The sequence below is a fragment of the Vulpes vulpes genome, chromosome 2, assembly GCF_048418805.1.
Source record: "Vulpes vulpes isolate BD-2025 chromosome 2, VulVul3, whole genome shotgun sequence".
Lineage (NCBI taxonomy): Eukaryota > Metazoa > Chordata > Mammalia > Carnivora > Canidae > Vulpes > Vulpes vulpes.
In genome coordinates this window covers 19,165,973-19,191,094 of record NC_132781.1, presented here as the reverse complement: position 1 = coordinate 19,191,094, position 25,122 = coordinate 19,165,973, and the positions used below count along the sequence as shown (strand labels likewise).

Sequence of the window (25,122 nt, the reverse complement as noted above, 5' to 3'; positions counted from 1 at the left end):
TGATGGTTAAAAAAATTTGGGTTTTATTGTTTTTGCTAAACAATACTAAAAAAAAAAATTCATTTTGAAGGCAGGGCTTGAATTATTTAATTTTGATCCATTTATTTAATTAAAAAAAAAAAGGAAGGGGAAAGAGATCATGGCCAAAAAGATAGTAGTTAACCCCCACCCCACCCCCAAAGCTCCAGCCAGTCACATGAGCATCACCCACTTCCCACTAGGTGCCTGATATTCAGCTGGTGGCACACTCTGCCCCACTGGACTGCCCTGAAGACACAGGGACAACGGGTGCCAGTTTTCGTGCTCAGCAGGTTAGTCAAACCAGACAAACTGGTGGGCTAAAGTCCAGAAGTTCTCTCCAGGTTTTCTGCCCATCGGCTGAGCATATACAAACTATCGTAAGCTTGTAAAATTTAAGTGGGGTGGGGAAGGGCATAAAAGCAGGAGGTTGGTGGGAGAAGAGAAACTACAGGTCACCCAGGCTTTCTCCTGGGCTAGTGGCTCTGGATACAGACTTCGAGAGACTGGGAGAGGTGGGCTCCAGGTTTCTTATGGAAGAAAATCATCCTTCGAGGAGGAGCTGAGACGTGCCATGCAAAATAGTTCTTCCTGCAGAGGGCACGGGAGACAGGGCAGCTGACTCTCCCATCTAGGAGACGGGAGAGTGGTGAGAAGTTCTTCTAGTACCATGAAGTAAGACAAAAGGCAGAGGGAGAATCCTGAGGTTCTGGCCAAATCTGAGACTGGTACACACACACAGACTAAAAAGCCATCAGGAACCCTCACAGCCGAATCCCACCTGCAAACACTGGCTCTAGAAAGTGCTGCAGAAGATTCTTGCTGTGAACCAAGTCAAGTTAGTTGCCTGGCTATAGGTGGTGGGGAGGGTAATACGTTTTTATTTTCGAAGGGATGAGGTGGGAAGAGCGGCCATGATCTAGTAAAAAGAGACCTGCAAGAAGCAGAAAATATTTAGAGAACATTTTAATATATATTTTCATATATATATTTAAAGTTAAGAAAAATAAAACTAATTCAAGCCATGCCCTGTGCAAAAAAAGAAAAAAAAAAAAGAAAAAAGACAAATTTAAAGTGAGACCTCTGTCTGCTGCTCTAGTCTCAACTTAAGTATCACAGTCAGCTTGTTACTTTTATTTTGGAAGAGAAGATGTAAAAGTTTCTTTCAATCACTCAGAAGGCAAGTGTAGCCACTTATAAAAACAGAATGGCAGGGACAGACTAGGAAAGTCAGAGGTGAAAGGGCAGAGCAGGAAAGGAATTTTCAAAAATAAAATTAACAAGGTGACTGTTCCAGAAGGGGCTGTGAAAAGGACATGGTGGACCGAAGTCTGTTAGTCAAGTAATGATTCAACTTTTAAATTATTCTCTTGTTCTTTTTTGTTGGGTGTTTTGTTTGTTCAAGTCTAAGATTTGGAAATGCTGACTCTGTTAACAAGAGCCAACAGGAAATATAGGATCCCTTCCCTCCCCCGGCCTGCCTCCGCCGAAGCCACCACCATCGCCTCGTTGGCTGGATGCTGGAAGAGTCCTCCGTGTGTGTGGACTCAGGATGACAGGGCAGCCTCCTTCTGTGGTTGCTGGGCTTGTGAACGCTGCAGTATCTTTTGGCTTTCCACGTCTCTAAAATGTTTTTCAACCTGAAAGAGACCAGTTCAGCCTAGGTCAGAACAGGAGATGGGCACCAAGGCCTCCCAAACAGTTCACTCCGGGCATCCACAGCCCGTCTCGGCTGTCCATCTCATGGACCATTCAGGCACCTCTCCCCTTGGTGTCTGCGGGCCTTCCCAGACAAACGTAGGCAGGGGCCTCTTGTTTCAACCACATTTGCTACAGGTTCAGCTAAGACTGTCTAAAAGAAGGTGAACCTATAAACTAAAACACAGCATGAAAGGAGATTATTATGCCCAAACTCCCTCCCCACTCTTCACCTAAGTGCAGAATAAAAAGCTGACAGGGTATTAACAGTATTAGAATGTTTACATCCACAATGATGTCTCTCAATGCTCAGAGTGTTCTCACAAATGCTGCCACTCAATCTAGACAGTCACATGATATATGCAAGGTCAGTGATGCCAACATCAACTGATTTATACCAACCAGCCCTTCCTGAGAAGAACCCAGCCTGGGATGAGAGGAACTGCTCAGGCTCAATACCATGGAATGGTCTGGCTAATTCCAAAAAGCCACAGTGCTGAGGACATGGGGCCAACCACTCACTTTATTGCACGCTGCCCAGTGGGTTCCATCCCCACAGACGTGGCCAAGCCACAGCTGCAGAGCACTGCAGCGCAGGGGGCAGGGGGCTAGGCAGAGCTGCCCACAGGCTGATAGGTCGCACCAGGCAGGGATTAAAGTACAAGGTCCTGCCCTGATGCTGGAAGGGTAAAGGCCAAGGAATCATCCTTTCTCTAAAGGTTCACAGCTCCTTTACTTACTATTTTGCGTACATGGCTCAGTGCACTCCCCTCTTTGCCTTTACAGTTTTCCACTTGATATGGGGGTGTAATAACAACTTCTTCCATGACTACGATGTTTTTTTCTTGCCATTTACAGTCTTTAATGCTGGAAGGAGAAGAGAGCAGGTGAAAGTTGCCTCTTGCAGGCATCCCACACCTCCTGCCTGATGAATAAATAACTCCAGAAAACTGACCCCCACTTCTCAGCTCACAGCTCAGGCAATAACCAGATGCCAGCAGCCCATTGGGTGTAGTAGCCAAGAAATACTTCCTGGGCACCACTGGCTAGGAAAAGCAATGACATGATGCATATTCCATTCCGAGGAGAGCCCAGAAGAGTTACTCTGAAGCATTAGGGACAGCCTATATTGGTGGCAGCCTCAGAAGTCTAATCCAAATTGAATTCAAATGAACAGCTAGGAACAGGCCACTAGATTCAATTTAAGTAGCAGCCTAGGGCAGGGGTTGGCAAACTTTTTCGATACAGAGTCAGACAGCAAGTATTTTAGGCTTTAAGGGCCATACAATTTTTGTCACAACTACTGAACTCTGCTGCTGTACCAAACTACAAAAACAGCCACAGATGACATATAAACAAACTAGCAGATTTGGCTAGAGTTTGCCAACCTCTGACCTAGGGGGAAATAGCACCTTTAGAAAGACAGGAAAAAGAAATTCCCCATCTTACTGTGATCTATACTCTGCCTCCCACCTCCTAAAATGGAAACTGCTCCTCAAACTGGCCCTTCTCAATTTTCAGACAGCTGGGCACTTGCCAGACTGGGAAAACCCATTCCAGTTCACACTTGGGGAAACGCAGGGCAGCTGATATTCTTCAGAGTTCCTTCACATACCTGTAAATGTTCAGATACTCATTCCACGGCCTCAAACAGCTCTGATGCCAGCTGCCATCTGTGCACCAGACCCAGGTGGTTAAATAGGGTAACAGAAGGCAGCAGGGGGGAGGGGGAGTGTCAAATGTTTCAGTTTTTCAGCAGCTAGGGAAGCTAGTGGAGAGTCAAATGACTTCTGCTGTGACAAAATGTCTTTTAGGAGGTGGTAATAAGGTGGCCTTCTGCTCTCCCTGACTCCCTATATACACCCCAATGTACAATTGGAGAGAGACAGAGACATGTAACTTTCCTTTAATAAAACTGCATCAGCTTCTGGAGTAAGGTACAAGAAGATCAAAATAATGAAAGAGAAAGAAGCCACAAGCTCTAAATTATTGAACACCAGCTCTAAAAGGGACCTTTAGGATAATCTAATCCCAAACCAAATTTTACATATGAAGAAACTGAAGGTAAGAGAAGACAACTTGTCCACAATTACACCATTTTCCTGTGCAGAAAGGTAACAGACACCCACATCCCTGGACACCGAGGTGCTGCGGACACACTAACCAGCATCTCTACTGACTTTCAGGAACACAACTACCCAACAGCTGGCTACCACACAGCACAGCCAGGCAGCATCACCCCCAGGACAAGGGACCCCTATGCTCCCCCAACTCACGTCTTGTGTATGGTCTGGAAGAGCTGCTGGCCCTCTAGGGAAACACCAGCGCTGATTGCATAGGCCTGGCTCAGCTTCTCCTCCTTCTCTGTCCGTGCTTTGCTGGCAAGCTAGGGTGGGGGAGAGGAAAGAGACTCAGAAAAGCATTCACCTTCGTTCTTCCCAACAGTCAGGACCTGTTTAGGAAAGGAGGCTGGAAAAGACTGGTTTGGTAGATTCCGTTTTTTTCGGAGTTTATGGAATACATACATGATATACCTGAGAAGTTACTGCTACAGTGGCAAACATTCCTTCCACCCAGTACTTACTGAGTGCCCACCAGGTACCAGACATACACTGCGCTAGACTTGAGATACAGCACTGAAGCAAGGACTGGACACAGACTACAAATAAAAACACAAAGTAACTTCAGACAGTACTAAGGAGCTAGGAAGAAAACAATGCAGGGCAATGTTACACAGCGGGACTGGGAAGTGATGGTCAGATAAAAGATAACACACACATTTCTATGAAAGGAAAAAATTAAGAATTTTTATCAGCCATTGCTAGAGTTTAGAAATTAATATCTACAACACTTTCAAAGACCAGAATTTGAGGTTCTAAAGACTACCTTTCTGATACCACTATCTGTACTCACATGGGGAGCCAAGACTCAAGTAAACCTAACCCATGGATACTGCCCACCTTCAATGTGAGCTACTGCTATCCTGCTCTTTAGAAAATGGAATGGTCTGCCTTCTACCTTACATCTGTTCCTTATCTGCCCTCTAGTGGAACACTCATAAACTGATCAAAAGAAATTCTAATAAAATCTATAGTATAGTAGTTTCCCCACCCCTCCCTTATCCAGGGTCAACCTCAGTCTGAAAGCAGATGATCCTCCTCCTGACATATCATCAGGTCAGGTTAACAGAAACCTACTGCTACATCACAGTGCCTACATCATTCACCTCATTTCATCTCATCACGTAGGCATCTTATCACCTCACATCAGCACAAGAAGGGTGAGTAAAAACAATACAATGAGATATTTTGAGACAGAGAGACCGTGTTCACATAACTATTATTACAGCATATTGTTATAATTTTTCTATTATTGTTGTTGTTAATCTTTACTGTGCCTAACTATAAATTAAACTTTATCACAGTTATTGATCTACAGGAGAAAAATTAGTATATACAAGGCTCGGTACTATTCATGGTTTCAAGCACCCTCCACGGTCTTGGCATGTACACCCTGCTGCAGATAAAGAGGGGGACTACTGTAGTCTACTAAAATCTAGTTAAGTCCCTCCCAATAGGGGTGTGTTGCCGTATCAACCTCTACTGACCCCCCAATACACTTCTAGTCCCCACCCTACAGTATTTGGTGCTAGAGACTCCAGGAATACAAATTTAAGGGTAAGGCAAAACAAATATGCTGGACTAGACGGCCAAAATGAAAAGTAGATAATGCATCTGAAAGTCAAACAAATGATTTGGAGATTTTTCAGGCCCACAATCATGAACAGCTTAGTATAATGATGCTCCAGCTAGTATACTAAAGACATATACAGACACACACGTGAGAACACATAATTTGTCCCCAAAGACCAGTTCCTTAAAATAGGGAGATCATACCTCACACACATCCCCAAAGTACCTAGATATTTGGCTTTTTTTTTTTTTTTTTAGATTTTATTTTATTGGGACGCCTGGGTGGCTCAGTGGTTGAGCGTCTGCCTTCAGCTCAGGTCGTGATTCTGGAGTTCCAGGACTGAGTCCCACATCGGGCTCCCTGCGAGGAGCCTGCTTCTCCCTCTGCCTGTGTCTCTGCCTTCTCTCTGTGTCTCTCATAATAAATAAAATCTTTAAAAAAATTTTTTTTTATTTATTTGAGAGAGAGCGTGCGCATGCTGGAGTATGAGCAGGGGGAGAGGCAGAGGGAGAATTCAACTCCCTGCTGAACAGGGAGACTGACCAAGGACCTGATCCCAGGATCTGTGACGTGAGCCAAAAGCAGATGCTTAACAGACTGAGCTGCCCAGGTGCCCCAATATTTGGAACTCTTAAACATTTATATCCCACTGTAACAGTGACCCTTCAAACCAGAGATCAAGTACAGTTCTAGAGGCAAAGTTCTAATTGTTAGCAAAATGAAGCACTCTATTAAGGTGTGGGTTTAACTATGAAGAAGAGAAAAGGAGACCTTCAACTGGGATATGGGGAGCCCTACCTCTGAGTTTCAAAGATCATCTGAGGGGTGAGGGGTGTGAAAACAGAAGAGAGAGGTCATACACACTGTCATTTCAGTGTCCCTAGAGGCAAGAGGAAAGAAACACCAAAACTCTGCAGTGATTTGAATGAAGCCAGAGCTCATTTTTCACATGGTCCCCAGGACATGAAGAGACAACTACAGCAGCACTAAAATAAATAATCTTTCAAGCCTGGTCCTGCTATGCTGGCCCCATCAGGCTGGAACTCCACAGAGAAATACATGCATAGGGCTGACAGTATTCCCATGAGCCTTGGCAATCCCAACTGCAGTAAGAAAGCATTCAGTTTCTATGGAAAGAGAACCACTGGTGGTGTATTTTAAGCAGCAAAAAGCAAAACTTAGTCACCAAAAAAACCCTGATAACAAGGAGTTTCCTTGAGTCTCACTGTTCCAAACAACCCTGTAAAAAATCTGAAGTCTCCAAGGAAAGAAGGAAAAACTAGGGGACAAGAGAGCTCCCCTGATTAATCATGCTCTTGCAGGGCTCCTACAGAGAGCAAGTGACCAGGTAGATGTTTACCTTACCCCATGAACAGGTTCGAAGGTCTCATTTGGAGGTCTTTTTATCTTTTTATTTTTTAAGATTTTATTTATTTAATCACGAGAGACATAAAGAGAGAGAGAGAAGCAGAGGGAAAGGCAGGCTCCATGCAAGGAGCCCGACACGGGACTCGATCCCGGGATCACGTCCTGGGATGAGAGGGAGCGCACCAAACCGCTGAGCCACCCAGGCTGCCCCGGAGGTCTTTTTAAAAATGTTTATCCCTGAAAACCAAAAACATCTCCCAGTATTGGGTCAGACCAAACTGCTTCTATAAAGCTTGTGTTGACTAAATAATACACGATACCCACAGCAAAACATCCTTGTCACCTACATAGATTAAAAACAGAACATCACCCATTCAATAAGAGAAGAAATGGCTCAGGGAAACCAGGCACCTATGCAGAATATTTAAGAATAGAACTGACAAATTTAAGCTAGAAGAAGAAGGAAAAAGGCTGAGAGAGGAGTCACTTTGAATTTTTGCCAGAGGTAGAATAATCTGCATATAAATCTCAGCCAGAAGGGATTTGTTTGGACAGCCTGAGTAACAGCAGCACAACAGTTAAAGAACAAGAATTTCAAAAAACATTTCTAGCCCCCTAAAATACAAATTGTACAATCTCCTCCAAAGACTATCCTGAAAGCAAAAGAGAATAGACTAGATGATTCTCCACGTGAACTCATAGTGCAAACAGATCCCAAATGCTAAATGATAAAGAAAAGCCTTAGATAAGGGGGAGTCTGGGTGAGCTCAGTTGGTTAAGCATCCAACTTTTGGTTTCAGCTCGGGTTGTGATCTCAGGGTTGTGAGATCAGGCTCTGTGTCAGGCTCCACACGGAGTGTGGAGTCTGTCCCTCTCCCTGCACCCTGCCCCCGCCCATAAATAAATAAATAAAATCTTTACCCCCCTCCAAAAGGAGGGGGTCTTAGAAAAGTCAACAAAAATCAGAGTAAACTGACTGTATTTTAATTTGCCCCAATATCCTCAATTACTCTACCTGTACCTGCAATTTTGCTTTGGTGGATCTGGACACACTGCAATCCTTGAAACCTCCAGCTGTCAGTTTATGAATTGCATTTTCATGGCATCTGAAAAATGTTTAAATCTGATATCCAGCTACATAGATCTGCTTTCACCAGGAACTTGTACAAAAAGGGTAAATTTCTCCCACAGAAGAACCTATCAATAAGGTGCAAGGAAGGTTACCCTCACAAAAGGAATCTAGCAGTCTTCTCTCAAAATTAGGAGTGAGATTACCTTGCTCTTTTTAGGAATGTTCCTGAAAACTCATGAAAAATGTAGATAATCACCTTTTATAAACCCAATTCTACCCTCAAGTTAGCAGTTACACAGATTTAAATTCTCCCACATATTTTTGTAAACTCATCCATATGTATAAATGGTCCAGTTATTCCAAGACAAGTTTAGTTATTGTCAAACCACTAGAGGGAACCAATAAAAGCTGCCCTCAGTGGAGGTGTAGGGGTGTGCCTTTCAAGCTTGGGAGGGTTACCACGAATACAATTTTTTAAATTCAGTGACTACCACCGTACTGCAACCATTTTCAATGTAAACATGCTAGCTGCTAGCCTCGCTTCCAATCAAACCTGAAAACACTAACTGGTTAGAATCTCAAAGAGTATAAAGGCACCACTTTACAAACACATGGGGTTCAGGCAAAGTGAGAAACACAAACCTACAAATATTTGTTACTAATGTGTATGTGGCTTAAATGAAATGAGTGCACAAGCCAACCTGTACTTACCTGCCTTTTCTTGAAACTCAGTGAAAATAGCTATTCCCTGTCTACTAACCAGTGCTTCCTCCCATGGCCATTTTACATATAGCAACTTGAGTGGGCACTGAAGAAAAGTACACAAACTTGATACCAAAGCACATCAATATTAAAAGGCATCTAGTCATGCCTGCTGTTGGGTAACCCTTGAGAGAGTCAATTAACAAACATACGCATCTCCTCCTGTGCTCAGTGACATGGAGAAAAGGGAGCAGCCACAACAACAAAATCCAAGCAATATGCACTTCATCTTGTTATTCAGTCACCAGCTGGGCCATCTTAGTCCCACACACCCAGACCAGGAAGGCACAGGTGCTGTGGGGAATCCAGAGGGATTCCTACTTCAAGTATTTAACAGGCTGTGACAGCTGATACAACAAGGGAAGCAGAGTCCAAAGAGGAACATGCTGGATGTGACCTACTGACTCCAATGAGCCACTCTGAGTTTGTCTTCTCTGTGTATGCAGGCTGTCCAACCAGCTGCCCTCATAGAGAGGTTAGGAAGTACTGCAGCTGCTGCCCAGGAACTGCCGGCACTGCCCGCAAGGCCTGGTAGAGGCGGAGTGGTGACAGACCAGGGCAGCCAAGAACCATTGGCATACTGAGGGCCAGTGCTTGTTTCTTTTTTTTTTTTTTAATATATGTATTTTTTAATTTATTTATTCATGAGAGACACACAGAGAGAGACAGAGACACAAGCAAAGAGAGAAGCAGGCTCCATGCAGGAGCCTGACCTGGGACTTGATCCTGGGTCTCCAGGATCACACCCTGGGCTGAAGGCAGCACTCAACCATTGAGCCACCAGGGCTGCCCGCCAGTGCTTGTTTCTGATGTTTCGATTGCAGGCTGTGCTCTTGGAAAGCCCTCCTTCCTAGCTAGCAACAAGCAAGCTCTGAAAATATTTCTTCCAGCTATCAAATCAGTATCCCAAGTCTTCCTGTTCCCTAGCTGAAAGCTCCTGTCTGACAGTTTCACTAAAATACTGTTTTTTCCAACTCCAGATAGTTGGGAACTCCAAAAATAGAGTACCCCACTTGTCGTTGTGTCTTAGAATACATAATAATGAATCAAAACACTGAATCAAACAGGAACTGTAGAGCCTAAGAGGCCTGGTAGTGAATATTAAAATTTTGGGCAGCCTGGGTGGCTCAGCGGTTTAGTGCCGCCTTCAGCCCAGGGTGTGATCCTGGAGTCCTGGGATCGAGTACCACACTGGGCTCCCTGCATGGAGCCTGCCTCTCCCTCTGCCAGTGTCTCTGCCTCTCTGTTTCTCTCTGTGTCTCTCATGAATAAAATCTTTTTTAATAATAATAAATAAATATAAAATAAAATTCTAAGACCCAATTTGTTAAGCGAGAGCTTACTCCATCCTAGGCACCAAGCTACACACTTTATATGTATCAAAATATTTAATCCATACAACAGGGCACCTGGGTGGCTCAGCTGGTTTAAGCATCTGCCTTCAGCTCAGGCCATGATCTTGGGATCCTGGGGTCAAGCCCCATGTCAGGGTCTCTGTCTGCTTCTACTTCTCTCTCGGCCCCTTCCTCCAACTTGTGCTAATAAATAAAATCTTAAAAAAAAAAAAAAAATCCAGAGGTACCTGGGTGGCTCATTCAGTTAGGTGTCTGCCTTCAGCTCAGGTCATGATCCCAGGATCCTAGGATCAAGCCCCACATCAGATTCCCTGCTCAGCAGAGAGCCTGCTTTGTCCCTCTCCCTCTTCCTGCCACTCCCTCTGCTTATGCACATGCTCTGTCAAATAAATAAATAAAAACTTAATAAAAAAATCCATACAACAAGCCTATGGAATGGGGACTAAAATCCCTCCTACTTAATGGATGGAGAAACTAAGTTACAGCTGTTAAGAAACTTGCCCAAGTTTACCAAGCTACAAGTGGGGGAAAGTCTGGATTTCAACCTAGTCTGACTCCAGAAGCTTGCATTCTTAACCCTGTACTACAAACAGTTCCACCTAAGAGAAATCAGTCTAAATTACTGGTGAAAATATAAAATTTGAATGCAAAAAAAATATTTTCAGAAAGGAAAAAAATTTTTTTCCAAAAATGAAAAACTCAGCTGTCATCTCCTCTTTTTGTCAGTTCATTCTGGCATTCCCACCGATGCCCCCAGTGCAGAACACAGCTGTCTGCCTTCTAGTGAAAGACCTCTCTTTTCTGAAAAGGGCCCCAGTCTCCCCCTGAACCTCAAGGACATTTCTTTTGTTAAAAGTAAATCACGGGAATGCTTTTCAGAAAACAGATCTTGTGTGGAGAAAGCATTTCAGGCCAATAATGACAGGTAGCCCCTGGACCCATCAATTTTTTTTGTTAATATTTACCTATTTAAGTGATCTCTACCCAATGTGGGGCTCAAACTCACAACCCCAAAATCAAGAGTTATATGCTCTACCAACTGAGCCAGTCAGACGCCCCGTGGACCCATCATTTTCTGATTGGTCCAAGACTAGAGAAGCTAAGTCAAGCAAGATATGTTGAGTGCAGGGGAGCCTTGGGTGGCTAAATTGGTTGAGCCTCCGACTCTTGGTTTCAGCTCCAGCTGTGATCTCATGAGTTGTGGGACAGAGCCCTGTATGTAGGGCTCTGCACTTAGTGGGGAGTCTGCTTAAGGATTCTCTCCCTCTGCCCCTCCCCTGGCTCATGCTCCATCTCCAAAATAAATAAATAAATCTTAAAAAAAAAAAAAAGATACATTAAGTGCTTTGAGCTATGATGAAAAACACCCTGCAAATCCAGGGGCCATGGTGACATGATACTTAAATCATCATGTTGCTACTACATAATATAGACCAGCCTCAAGTCACAGCCAGTCCAGGCCAAGGCAAAGGTTTTTCTCTCACCTATTTTATTTTATTTTTTATTTTTATTTTTTTTTTAATTTCTATTTATTTATGATAGCCACAGAGAGAGAGAGAGAGAGAGAGAGAGAGAGAGAGAGAGAGGCAGAGGGAGAAGCAGGCTCCATGCACCGGGAGCCCGACCATGCACCGGGAGCCTGACGTGGGATTCGATCCCGGGTCTCCAGGATCACGCCCTGGGCCAAAGGCAGGCGCCAAACCGCTGCGCCACCCAGGGATCCCTCTCTCACCTATTTTAAAATAAAAACTACTTGTCATTAAGTCAGTAGTTTGTTAGCTATTTGTAATTATGTCACTAAACACAATTCATAACTACAAGAAAACTAAACTTCCAGGACACTAATTCCCTACTCCCAAGACCCTGAAACTAGTACTGCTGTGGAACCTCTACACAGCCCTGTCAGAAAGAGAAATTGCTGAGATACAAGCTGAAATCTGACCTCAACAACCTATCTCACTCAAATTAGCTCACATGTAGCTGCGAGGATTAGGAGAGATGCCCCCCCCAAAAAAAAACAAAAAAAAAGGAGAGATGCCCCAAATGAAAACACTAGGTGAGCTGTAAAACACTGTACAAGTATTAGCTGTTAACACTATTTTTATAACATCCTTATTATTAGCACAAAGAAGGTGGCTTGTGGGTCATTTCAGAAAAATCCATACAATCCAACCTTCCTTTAGCCAATGGCTCAGTGCCCTCTCCTTTCTGGTTTCTATATGAGCTGCTAGAGAGGCTGTAAGTCCCAAACAGAACATCTTCCAAAACATAAATGGAATAGTAAGTTGGAAATGCCTTTATGTGCCAAAACGGGGGGACTACTTAAGGAATAAAGAGTTGACTTGGGGTGCCTGGGTGGTTCAGTTGGTTAAGAGTCCAATTCTTGATTTAGGCTCAGGTTAGGATCTTAGGGTCCAGAGACAGAGCCTGCTCAGAAACCACACTGAGTGTGGAGCCTTAATATTCTCTCTCCCTCCCTCTGCCCTTCCCCCACCTCTCCTCCCCACTCTCACCTTCCCTCCCCTGCTAGGGATAGGGAGCACTGCTCGCTCTTTAAAAAAAAAAAAAGGTTGATCTTATTCAGTGATAGTCAAAGAGCCATGCCCTGTTTCCTGGTCTCTGAAGAGAGAAAATAAAACAGAAGAGCCACACACACCCCTTACTCCCTCAAAAAGTAATTCCAGCTCAAACCCCTGCCTACCACACACTAGCTGCATGAACCTGAGCATGATGCATAACCTCTCCAGAGCCTCAATGCATTCATCTGGGGCCTATCCTGAAGGGTTATTGTTGGAAGTTCAGTAAGCATGTAACACCTAACACCATTATCAGCACATAACAAGTCCCTTCCCTCCCTCTCAGAACTAATAACCTCCAGGTTAGCTTACTGACAGAACAGCAAAAGTTTCTAAATTGCAGAGATGGGCAAATGGAGCACCTTCCAAATTAAAATTAGCTTGATTCCACTTAGCTTCCTTTTATCTAATTACTTATTCTTCAAAACCCTACTCCACTATTACATCAGGAAAGCCTTCCCTAAAATGTTTAACTACTCTATGCCAAGGGTTGGCAAACTACAGCCTGTGGGCCAAATTTGGCCAACCACCTGTCTTAGTTACGCTTTATTAGAAAAACCATGCCCACTTGTTTATATATCATCTGTGGCTGCTCTTGCTACAAAGGCAAAGTTGAGTAGTTGTGACAGAGAATAGACAGGCCACAAACCTAAAATATTTACTATGTGGCCCTTCACAGAGAAAGTTTGCTGGCCCCTGCTCTGTGCTCATAGCATCTTGCTCATACCTCCACTAACACTAATCCTGCCATACTGTCAGCACTGGTTAAACAATGCTTTCCCCTTTCACTACCAACAAACACAAGATTCTTGTGGGCAAAGGCTTCTTCATCATCCTAACATTCCCAGCACCTGGAAAGGAGGGGGAGTGAGAAGAGGATAAAAGGAAAAGAAACCTCAACTATTAGTTTCACAGAACAGTTCCCAGTTCCAGTTAAATGACTAACATACGGTCACACAATTCATTAACAGCCCAGCTGTTAAAAAAAAAAACAACAAAAAAAAAACCTAGTTCTTCAAACTCCCCACAATCTACCACAGACAGTTAGCTTTTGGCAGATCCTTTCATTTTCCACTTCAGGTACGATTTGCTTGTCTCTCCAGGGTAGTTTCTGGTATTTACCTAAGCTAATCTCAAAATTCCAATGCTAGAACTTGACTGCATCACCCTTTTCCCTCCAAGTCTGTTCAGTAGTGGAAAGGCTAAACAGAACGCCCCTTAACAGAAGACGCAATACCACCATTGACTCACCAGTAAAGCCCTCATTTTGAATCGACTCCAGGTCAGAGTGCAGAGGTAGCTTCAATAACACACTGATGCACACCTCTGCCAGTCACTCAGGCACAGCAATTTGTCTTTTCAGGTGGACGGCAACTGCCTCCACACCTCATGATGTTAAGAAAGCCCCCTTTGGAACCAAACCCTTAACCTAATGAAGGTTCACAGGGTCAGCTGGCTGCCATGCATTATGGCTTGAACTGAGTCATGAGCCCTAGCCTGAAGCACTGCATCCCCCACTATGGCTGTCAGTTTCAATGCCACTGAATGTGACATCCTTCAAAAGGCTAGTGGATTTTTCTTTTTTAGGCTAGTGATTTTTTTAAGTAGGCTTCCTGCTGTGCATGGAGCCTAATGTGAGGCTTTAATTCACAAACCTGAGATCAAGACCTGAGATCAAGAGTCAAGTGCTTAACCGACTGAGCCACCCAGGCACCCCCAGAAGGCTAGTGATTTTTAAAATGGCAGTCAGTCAGGGAGCCTGAATGGCTCAGTCGGTTAAATGACCAACCCTTGATTTTAAGCTCAAGTCATGATCTCAGGGTCCTGGGATCCAGCCCTTTCTCAGACTCCCTATTCAGCAGGGAGTCTGCTTGAGATTCTCTCTCCCTCTCGCTCTGCCTCCCCCACCAAAGTAAATAAACGGGCATATGGGTGGCTCAATCAGTTAAGCATCAGCCTTCAACTCAGGTCATAATCCAGGGACCCTGGGATGGAGCCCACCAAGCAGGGAGCCTGCTCCCCCTGCTGTTTTCTCTGTCAAATAAATAAAATCTTTAAATAAATCTTTTTTAAAAATTAAAAAAAAAAAAAAACAAAACAGCAATCATTCTACCTAATTTTATCTGATACTACTTGCTACTTAACACATCCCATCAGTTGACAGTAATGGGCTCATCATCATCACCCCCAACCTGTATCTTCATGAGGAAACAGCTGTGTCGGGACGCCTGGATGGCTTAGCAGTTGGGCTCTGCTTTCGGCTCAGTGTGTGATCCTGGAGTTCAGGGATTGGGTCCCACATTGGGCTCCCTAAGGGGAGCCTGCTTCTCCCTATGCCTGTGTCTCCCACCTCTCTCTCTCTCTCTCTGTGCCTCTCATGAATAAATAAAATCTTAAAAAAAAAAAAAAAAAAAAAAAAGGAACCAGTGTCTGTTCACATCCAGGTACAAAACACTGATCTCCAACCTGGTACTGGGACCCTGACAATATACTCAAATCAAGTGAGCCAATAGGTTATATACAGCTTCTAGAAGCTAGAAAAATTTTACCTGACAAGAAAACCTCTTTTTTTTTTTTTTTTGAAGATTTTATTTATTTATTCATGAAAGAGACAGAGAGGCAGAGGCAGGCTCCATACAGGGAGCCCAACGCAGGACCCGATCCCAGGACACCGGGATCATGCCCTGAGCTGAAGGCAGACGCCCAACCGCTGAGCCACCCAGGCGTCCCAAAAAAGCCTTGCTTTCTCTAGAAAAGGAGTTATTTCACTTCCCACATTTACACGTATTATTAACTCCTACCAATATACACACAACCTAAGCATAGTGTGGTCAGGCCATCTGATTCTATTTGGTGATAACACCATACCTCAACACATTAGGGTCACAATATGGTCAAGGACCAGCTAACAAGATAGATCCATGAACAAAGGCCACAATGCAGCAGCTATTAACTACCCCAGGAGTTTACTCATACTTTAAAATTAACCTTCAAAAAAAAATTAAATTAACCTTCAAATCACTGGAAAGTCTACAGTTATGCTAAATCTTAACTTTGAAATTGGGAGACCTCAACACACACAAAAAAGTCAGCTCATCCCTCAATGTGACATCATACCTAAAGGTGAGCAATTGAAGTTAGTTTTTTTAAAAAGTGAAGTCTGACTCTTCCATTTTCTCAGCCTTACCAGAACCACCCCCTGCCCCAACCGATCTCCAAATACTCCTTTTATCCAAAGGCAGCCAACTCTTTCTTCATTACCAGGGGCTAACGATAAGCCTTTTGAATCTCTTCTTCCTCGTTGCAGGTGATAACTCACGGCTTGTTACTAAGATATACATGGGTAATAAATAAATACAAGAGGCTGACAAACTAGTCAGTGGTTTGGTAAGGGAGGTGGACACCTTATCTGTGGATTTCAATTTTCTATGCTTTGTCACTTTTCCTGCCTTCCCCTACAATACACAAATATCTCAAGAAAGTCTTCTGTAACTCAACAAAGAGAGAAGACAACTTAAATGCATTTCATTCAATGCATGAAATGCATTTATCTAAACAAATACAAACATTTGCCTTGGCTGTGTCCATGTGTTCTTTCCTAAGAGTCTCAGAGTTGAAAGCACAGCCTCCTGGGTTCTGTGACTGCTCACTCTAAACCCCAGTACTCAGCACTCAGCCAAGTGTTCACTTAACTATACCACCTGATAACACTGCTCTGGAAGTTCAAGTTAATTCTGGTCACCAAGAAGAGATCTCCTTAATACATTTAACGACACTACATATTAACAGTATTCAATACAATTTTGATTTCCCCCAATCTTGGGTTGGCAAATTTGGATATCTGGAATGAATGTCAGATCCAAAGCCAGGAGACACTGACATAGTAATAGCATTCATGTTCTTGGCTGCCTTCCCTCAGTCATTATGCCCCTTTCCCCTCATCTTACCCCTATGTCTATTCAAGGAACATCAGTTGGCTACACATAGCTAATACAGAAATAGAGAACATCTGCCAATTCTAGTCAATTGACCTAATCCCCACAACAAACTCTATAAGTACTAACATCATCCCATTTTTACAGTGAGGAAATTGTTGCTTAGTAACGTTAATAGGCAGAAAAGTGACTTTAAAAACTCACCTTCTTGGTTTCTGCTTTTTCTACTAGACCACAATGCTCCTGACCACACAGTACAGAGATGTCTATGTAGAAACATTACTTTACACAAGACTTTGGCAGTCAAAATATCAGACCTGAGTTCAAATCCCAGCTCTATGACTTAGTAGTTGCATGACCTTGAAATACTAACTCATTGTCTCTGGGCCTCAGTTTATTCTATGAGATGTTGATGGTACCCACACCATAAAAACTGTTGTTAGAATTAAATGTCTACCAATTTCTAGTTCAGAGAGTGGCTCATGAAAGCATTAGTTCCCATACTACCAGCCATATAACCTAAAACAAGTCACTTAAACTAATAAGCTTGTCTTCTCACCCATTAAATGAAAAGGAAGGGATCCCTGGGTGGCGCAGTGGTTTGGCGCTTGCCTTTGGCCCAGGGTGCGATCCTGGAGACCCGGGATCAAATCCCACATCAGGCTCCCGGTGCATGGAGCCTGCTTCTCCCTCTGCCTATGTCTCTGCCTCTCTCTCTCTCTCTCTGTGACTATCATAAATAAATTAAAAAAAAAAAAAAATGAAAAGGAAAAGAATACACTCTAAAGATCACATGGTGTGGTTGTGAGAATGGAATGAGAGGTGTCAAAGCTCTTTGTAAATTGTAAAGCACGAGAAAAATGTAAAATGTGGTCCCCAGCAGAGCTTCCACAACACATTGCACAAAACAGATTTCCAGGAAATGTTTTATAATGCTACACAAGAGAGAACCTTGCTAATGTTGACATGTCCCAAATCATCTCCTGAGAGCACTAGTAACCCACAGGTAGTCTTTATCCCCAAAGAACCAGATGCAGAGCCAATTCAAAGGAACCTGTTAAGAAACACATTTCATTCTGCCTCGTGGGCCCTAGGGTTCTTCTCAGCCTAAAGCAACATTTAAGCCTTTCTCATGGTGGAATAAACTAATAAGCCACAGGGTGAGTAACCTGAACCTCGCTTATGACTGGTTTTGATGTGCTTTTGTAATTTTATCGAAATGCTTCTGTCTTAGGAGTCAGAAAATCAGAACACTTTAACAGATACAATGGTACTGTGGAGAAGATCAAATGATACTCATACTTCCACCTTCAGCAAACCCACTGTCCTCTTCCAAGCTGCCTCTCGCATCCCACAGCTGTAGACACAGGACTCCCTAGCCTGCAGTGAACTGTCAACAGAAAGCACAACACGCTCATCTCTAAGAACTGCTAGTTCATACCTTCTCTAGTTGGGCTGGAATTAAGCATTTTCTTTAAAAGTCTTTTTCTTCCATTTCCTGCTGGGTCAGAGTAAACAAATATCCAATTTATATCAACAGGATTAATTAAACAGAGCACTCACTATATCAGCAACATGAGCCAACATGTGATGGTATCTTCCACTGGAAGTAGAGCACACAGGTGGTGCTCCCCCAGACTGTGAGCAGCAACAGTTTAATTCCAGGGATCTCTGAGCACTTTAGTTCCCTTCTAACATGCTTAAACAATCTCCATCTTATTTTTTTTAATGTTTTTTTTTTTTAAGATTTTATTTATGTATTCATGAGAGACACACACGGGGGGGGGGGGGGGGGGGGCAGAGACACAGGCAGAGGGAGAAGCAGGCTCCATGCAGGGAGCCTGACATGGGACTCGATCCTGAGTCTCCAGGATCACATCCTGGGCTGCAGGCGACACTAAACCGCTGCGCCACCGGGGCTGCCCCAATCCCCCATCTTAAAAAAAAAAAAACCCAAGTCCATGCTCTTCAGTGGAATGAACTTTTTAGTTCATTCAAGCAATATGTAAATAGTTGCCCAGATGAAATTTTCAGTAACAGTGCAACAGGCTCTTCTAAGTCTAACCAAATTCAGAGAGGAATCTCAAAGCATCCTCAAACAATGGCTTCAAGGCAAGGCCAATATAGCTTACTCCTAAACATCTCTGCAAATGAAACGGTGGGTAAATGAAGTCCAAAGATAGCAGCCCTCCAACCTAATTTTGGTTTTTAGTTTCTGACTCTTCTATCCAGCAAACCTTTTTCAAGACCTGGCAAGCAGGCCACAAAGTAAAAAAAGTAAAAATTTGGTCTTCCCTAACCTATTGATTCCTGCTGCTTTCTTGAAAGAGTGGGTAAACAACTAATTTACAACAATGCTAATAAATTAAAACTGATCAGCAGAAAGCAAAACCCTAACAGCAAAGATAATCTGCAAATTCAATAACCAAGAACTATTTATATTTGAGGTCAAACATAAGAGAATTACCTCTTAACAGCACCTACTTAACAGTCCCACTCAGAATATTCCAAGCCCTCTCAAATAAATGATGGCATGTATTGGTCACAAGAACAGAAACTTAGTTTTTTATGTTTGTGAAAATCATCCCTCTTTCAGATAATCTTTCCTCTGCTACTCACTAAAGACCCAGTTGTTTAGTAACAAACTTCTCATACCCTATAAACACTAAAGGATAACTTAAAACCTATTTCCTCTTCGACATACTAGTAAGAATAAACTATTTCACTTGAATCTTTTAAAAATCTCTTCAAGGTGGAAAAAAAAAAAAATACAACCACTCAAAGGGCTCCTACACTCTAACAAAAAAAGAAGGTACGTAAGCCAGAGTTTCAAAAATCTATAAAGTTTCTAAGAATGGGACATTCTATATTCAACAGCCTTTAATACGAAACTCAAGACCATTCCGAATCTGTCCTCAGACATCACTAAAACACAAGTGGCATTTCCCTGGAATCTGAAAAGAAGGGAGCTCCAGATCAGAGGTAACTATATTCCACCAGCCTCAGTTGCCCTCTATTGTTTCAGCTGCCTGTGTTTCCTTGCTTTGCTGAATTGTAGCCAACATACCATATTCCAGAGAGGCAAGAAAATATAAGTTATTACAAGACTCCCCCAGAAGGAGAAACTTCCACCACACTAACTCAAGAGACTTAAGGAAAGGCACCTGCTACTAAAATCGAAGGTTTAATATTATATTCAAAGAATATTAAGCACTTACTCTGCACAAGGCTCTGTATATTCAGCCATGAACAAAACAGGTATGGTTCCCATCCTCACAGAACAAAGTTTGGTGAGACAGAAAAGCAAACAAATGATACACAATTATAATTACAAAAAGGCTATGAAGAGGGCAACCTTAAGTTCCAATATGCCCAGTACACACTCATCTACACTTGTTCAGTGTAAACAAAAGCACTCTGCTTTATTCTCAACAATGTCCCAAGTTGTACTATAAACACTATGTCACCTTAGCTCTAAAAGATAAGGTACTATGAGAGAATAATGGGGGCAAATTACTTTACTTGGATGATCAGAGAAGACTTCCTAGAAGAGGTGCCATTAACAAAGTCCTAAAAGATGAGGCTCCAGACATTCTGGAAATAAGAGTGTTCAAAGTACAGGACAGCAAAGACGACAGGACATGGAGTAGTATTATTTTTATAATACATGAAATTTTGCCTGATAGAACTCATGAGCCAAAGTGATTTGGGGGTTCCCAGATATCAACATGTAAGATTAAAATACTCTAAACATCTAATTCTGTCAGACCTCAAAATTCAAACATAAAGACAAAAATGAAGCTTTAAGGCAGTAGTTTTCAAATTTTTGTAGGTCATGAATCACAGATCTGCAAAATACTCCATATGTTCACCAAAACCATATATATTCATGTGTGCACACATACACACAATTTCAGGAGGTTCACAGGCATCACCCCTACCCAACCCCACTAATACCAGAAGTTCACACACGGACTCCAGGTTTTTAGAAAACAAAACAAAAAAACCAGCCCTCTTTCACTAAGGACAAAAGTAAGTTTGCAATTTTATTTCTCTATTTGGGCATTAGAAGGTTTCTTAAGTCTGAAGGTAAGCAGAAATAAAGAGAAACCTAAACCGGTATGTTTTTCAAAAAGGTATCAGAACAAACAATTTTATGTTAATGAAAAAATGAAAAACAACAAACAATGTATGTATCACCAAGAGCCAAGGAGTCTCAATGTTTCCCATTTTGGAGCCAGAACTGCCCACAAGTCCTTACCTTACTAACATTGAGTGAAGCTAGGGGAGGAGGGGTTTCTGTTCGGTCATTAATTATTTCCACTTCTGAAACATACTGTAAGTTTATGAGCAAGATGTCTGCATGGTTGGGCTTTCCACTGGAAGAGGGACATTCTGGTGAAAAAAATAAAGTTAAGGAAAATAGAGGCAAACAGCACTGACGCATCCCAAAAGGGGCATAGAAAACAACTGAAATGAGGCTGGTGTAACAGGTGTGCCACAAGCAAGAAGGGGGAGCATCACAAGAATCATAGCTCTCCTCAGGAAATCTCTGCCTGTCACCTTCCACCCGCTCAAAACCCCAGAACCAAAAGATCTCAAGCTTTTCAAAGCCAAATACCATCCAAAATTGGAAGCCTCAGAAAGGGTTTCCGTCACCTCTCTACTGGTTGTATGGAAGCATAATGCAGTGTTAATGCCATATATAGAGTTTGTCTTGGACCTAAGGAACCACACAGAAGAGGCATTACTCTCTGTTCTTGGTATAATACTTTCATCTATATTCTGCTCTTTTCACTTTTTTCGATTTCAGATTTCCCATTCCGCAGAGGAGAAAACTATAGGACTGGAAAGGAGGCTCACTCAAGGTGAACCCAGCTACTTAACCCATTTATCTATATATATGTATTCATTCATTCATTCATTCACTCACCCCTCCTCCAACTATTTATCAAGAGTATACTATATGCCAATTAAAAATAAAGTAATTCCTCATTCCAAAACCCTTCCAACTAACCCACTAATGTAAAAGGTCTTATTTGGTCCAGGTCTGAGTTTTTATATTTTACCCAAAAAAGCAACAGTTCTTGCTGTAGAGGACATCTTCCTAAGCTAAAAATATCTACAACTAGTGGTTAAATAAATTAAAATACTTGCCACTCAAATGCAGCATTCAGTAGAAAACTTCCTTTTGAAAGATGCCATAAAGGATTACTCCTCAAAAAAATAAACCCACCTGTGGCTCAAAAAGAGGGGAAGGGGTGGTACATTTATTACAACCAGGAACTATTTTGTTTCCAAGACTGAGTTTCCTGGAGTAATTCAGAAATCATTTCCACCCCAAAGAAGCAGGCCTTCTTTTCCATTCTGTTAATCACCACCACTTCCAAAAGGGGAGGAAACTACTATGGAAAAGTCAGGACTCCATGTGCTGGGCTGAGCAAGGGAACGTAACTTACTCTTTCACCTGTAACCCACACAACCCTACACGAGCCCCTAAAAACCGTGGCCACCTCTCTGGGACCAGGTTTCCAATGGAAACATTCTCAAAACAGCAATTTTCAAATGACTGAGAAACCTAATTCAGTACTCCCCGCCCCCAACAGCACCACGCACACACACTCACCAGCAAAATAAGCCCCTATCCCCATTTCAGATACAAACTGTCCTGCAGTTACTCTCCCCCCAAAGCAGGCGAGGCCCATTTGGTCACCACCCCACCGCCGTTCCTTGAACCAAATCCTCCCAGCAGACACCCCCTCCTAAACTCCATACCCCAGCCCTACTAGCAGCTCTTTACTCTACACACCCCCTCCCCACATGATTCTACCCGCCCCCCTTCCATCCGGGCTCCAATCCACCAGCCCCCTCCCACGACCACCCTCTCTCTCTGGAGCACTGTATCCCCCTCTCACAGCGTTTCCCCCGAAAAGGCATCCGCGTGTCAAGCCCCCCTCCACCCACTGACCCTCGCTCGGGGCCCAGCTCCCACAAGGGATGGGAGACAGGGTCCCCAAAGCGGACCGAGGGACACGCGAAGAGGGGGAGGGGAGCTCAGGGCCGTGCGCATGCGCTCCGGGCGCCGCGGTAGCCGGTCGCCCCTAGGCCCGGAGAGGGCCCCAGCCGCCGCCGTCGTCCCCCACCCCCCCACCACCACACATACATGCCGGCCCGGGCTCGGGCTCCGCGCAGCGAAGGATACTTAAAGCCAGCATTTTGGACTGGTAGTCGAAGGCTACCACCTCGCCCTGCAGCCGCTGCTCCTGGCACGTCCGGCACGACACCTGGCTCCCAACGCTGAAGTACTCGCCCGGAGGAGCCGCCATCTTGGGAGAGCAGCCGCGGCCGGCGGCGGCGGCGGCAGCAGCGGGCGAAAGCCGGGCCCCCAGTGAGCGCCGCGACGCGACGCACGAGGCGTGCTGACGTCACACGCCAGGGCGTGGCCTGGCTCTGGGTGGGGCGGGAGCCTAGGTGGAAAGGGAAAAAAGAGGAAATAAAGGGAATCTGAATAAGTGTTTGTGCAACTGCGCCCGCTTATAAAGTGCTTGCAGAGTCCATTTTAGAAGTTAAAGAAAAATGACCTACGTGGCATGAAAAGGGGAAGGAGAAGGGAGCTGCAATCTCTATTATGTGCACACCTTGTCACAAGAGTTTAATGAATGAACTCTATTTTACATAGAGTAATCTGAGGCCCAGAGGTCTTAAGGAAATTTGCCCAAAACGATTATACCCAGTTACAAAGTACTAGTGGGAAGAACATAGCCTATAGTATTAGCTAAACTAGGATCGGAGTCCCAGGTCTGCCACTTAACGAAGTTCTATAACCTTGAGCAAATTACTAACCCTGACCCTGTATCATTACTTTTTCTATATTATTACTTACTGAGCATCCAACAATCTATTGAGGTGAGAATCAACATCTTCAGTTTACATATGAAGAAACAAAAGTCTTAGACTAAACTTAGCTGAGGTCGCACAACTGGAAAGAATTCGGTCTACCTATTTCCAAAGACGGTGCAATTTATTGCATTAAATAATATCTCCTAGAGTATTAGGAGGTTAAGTGAGATAATGTGTACAAATGAATGCAGTTCCTCCATGATCGCCCATCACCCTTGGAACTCAAGATGCTTCCACATCTCCCATCTTGTCCTCTCTAGAAAGCCAGGCAACGGGCAGGAATGTGGAACAGTGGTAGTGACAAAGGTGGCCTTGGGGCAGTTTTGGCCCTCCCCCATTAGTGTCCATCTGATATACGAAATCCACCTGCTCTCATCCCCCATAGAAATTCTGGAGCCTCATGTATGAGTAATAACAGGTTGATCTTTCTCTAATCCAGAGGGAGGCAAAGGGCCAGCCTTGGCACTACCTAACCTGAACACAGTTCAAAAGCGTTTCCTTACCCTGCAAGAAACATCAACTTCCTAATGTTGGGTGTTTATTAGTACAATCATTGTAGTAGGAATAAAAGTACTGCTTGCTCCCTCTTAGTTGTGTTTTTCCAGGGAACTTTCAAGTCTGACCCTCACAAGTCACATGTAACTGCCGCTCCACTTTTTACATGGCATTGTGATTATAGGTTTTCATATATATGACTGCCCGGTACTGTTAGGAAAAGCTTCCCGGAGGAAGTGAAAAAAATCTGAGACCTGAAAGACAAGCAAGATCTCTATAAGGAGAAAGAGCTTGGTGATTTCAAGGAACATAAAGCAATTCAGAAATATTATGAAATGGAGTTGTGGGGGTAGGCTGGTAAGGGTTGTCTCACCGGAGCCTGAACAAACTTTTAAAGACCTAGAAAATGTAGGCTTTCTCCTTGGGGCAATTGAAAAAATTTAGCAAGGTAGTACAATGACATTTATATCCAGCTTCCGTTCCCCACACCTTTTTAATTAGTGAAATTAATCTCTTTCCAAGAAGAACCATATTTACATTCTCATTTTCATCCACCCATCAGAAAACTCTCCAAGAACAAAGTTGCTGGAGGTAGGAAGAAACCGGGGAGCCACTCAACAGTCTCCTCCCACCCCAACTCTGCCTCCAGGCAGGATCTCGCCCAGAATAGCTGAGGTTTCTATTTTGTGTGTGTGTTCCTCGAGAAGATATTTCCAAATTTTGTCGTGGATGTGTGCCCCTCCTCTTCCCATTCCAACCCAGCTACTACCTCATAGTTTACCTGACCAACGGGGTTTTGGGAGGCAAGAAAATGGAAGGAGGGAGAAAAGCAAGCCTAGAAGTGAGAGGAAGTGTGACTTAGACTGCTACGTGTAAGAATTCGCAAGTGTTTAGGGAGGACTCCTCAAGATGAAGAGGCTTATCTGTCAGCATCCGAATCAATAACCGATGGATTCGGGCCGGAGATGCTGGGGCTGGGGGCGAAAGGCACGGATTGATTAGCGGTGTACGCAAATCTAGGGTCCCGCTTCAGCGCCACCGGAGATGCCTGGCTCCTCCGACGAGGGAGTGTCCGTAGCCCTCTCTCTAAGAAATCTCGGGATATCTTTGGAGGGTAGCGGTACGGGAGAAAAGAGGTCTGGTCTGGAAGGAATCCTGACACTGAAGATTACACATCCATCTTCGCAGCAGCACAGCAAGAAGCCCGGGCGCGTCGCCGACCCCTAGGCTTAGTCCTTCCCTTGACCCGG

At 43.7% G+C, this 25,122-nt stretch overlaps 1 protein-coding gene across 2 annotated transcripts; it reads right to left on the bottom strand.

The window, feature by feature from the left end:
- On the bottom strand, window positions 1–25,120 carry LSM12 (LSM12 homolog). 2 transcript variants are annotated; one of them, XM_072747076.1, is made up of 6 exons: window positions 24,654–25,120; window positions 22,680–22,944; window positions 20,739–20,872; window positions 3,993–4,102; window positions 2,457–2,583; window positions 1–1,658 (listed from the first exon to the last, which is right to left on the bottom strand). In XM_072747076.1, exons 2-6 carry the CDS (start codon window positions 22,801–22,803, stop codon window positions 1,566–1,568), a joined length of 588 nt encoding a protein of 195 aa, XP_072603177.1. In that variant the 5' UTR covers window positions 22,804–22,944; window positions 24,654–25,120; the 3' UTR covers window positions 1–1,565. The 2 variants fall into 2 exon arrangements, with proteins under 2 accessions (XP_072603177.1, XP_025842658.1); XM_025986873.2 differs by having other exon boundaries at window positions 22,680–24,780.
- Window positions 25,121–25,122: the final 2 nt, after the last annotated feature.

Coding starts and splice junctions, on each gene's coding strand:
- LSM12 (XM_072747076.1), bottom strand. CDS start 22,803: ATGGCGGCTCCTCCGGGCGAGTACTTCAGCGTTGGGAGCCAGGTGTCG. Junction 20,873..22,679: donor GTCCAAAATGCTGGCTTTAA/GTATCCTTCGCT, acceptor TTTTTTCACCAG/AATGTCCCTCTTCCAGTGGA. Junction 2,584..3,992: donor TTCCAGACCATACACAAGAC/GTGAGTTGGGGG, acceptor TTCTCCTTCCAG/CATTAAAGACTGTAAATGGC.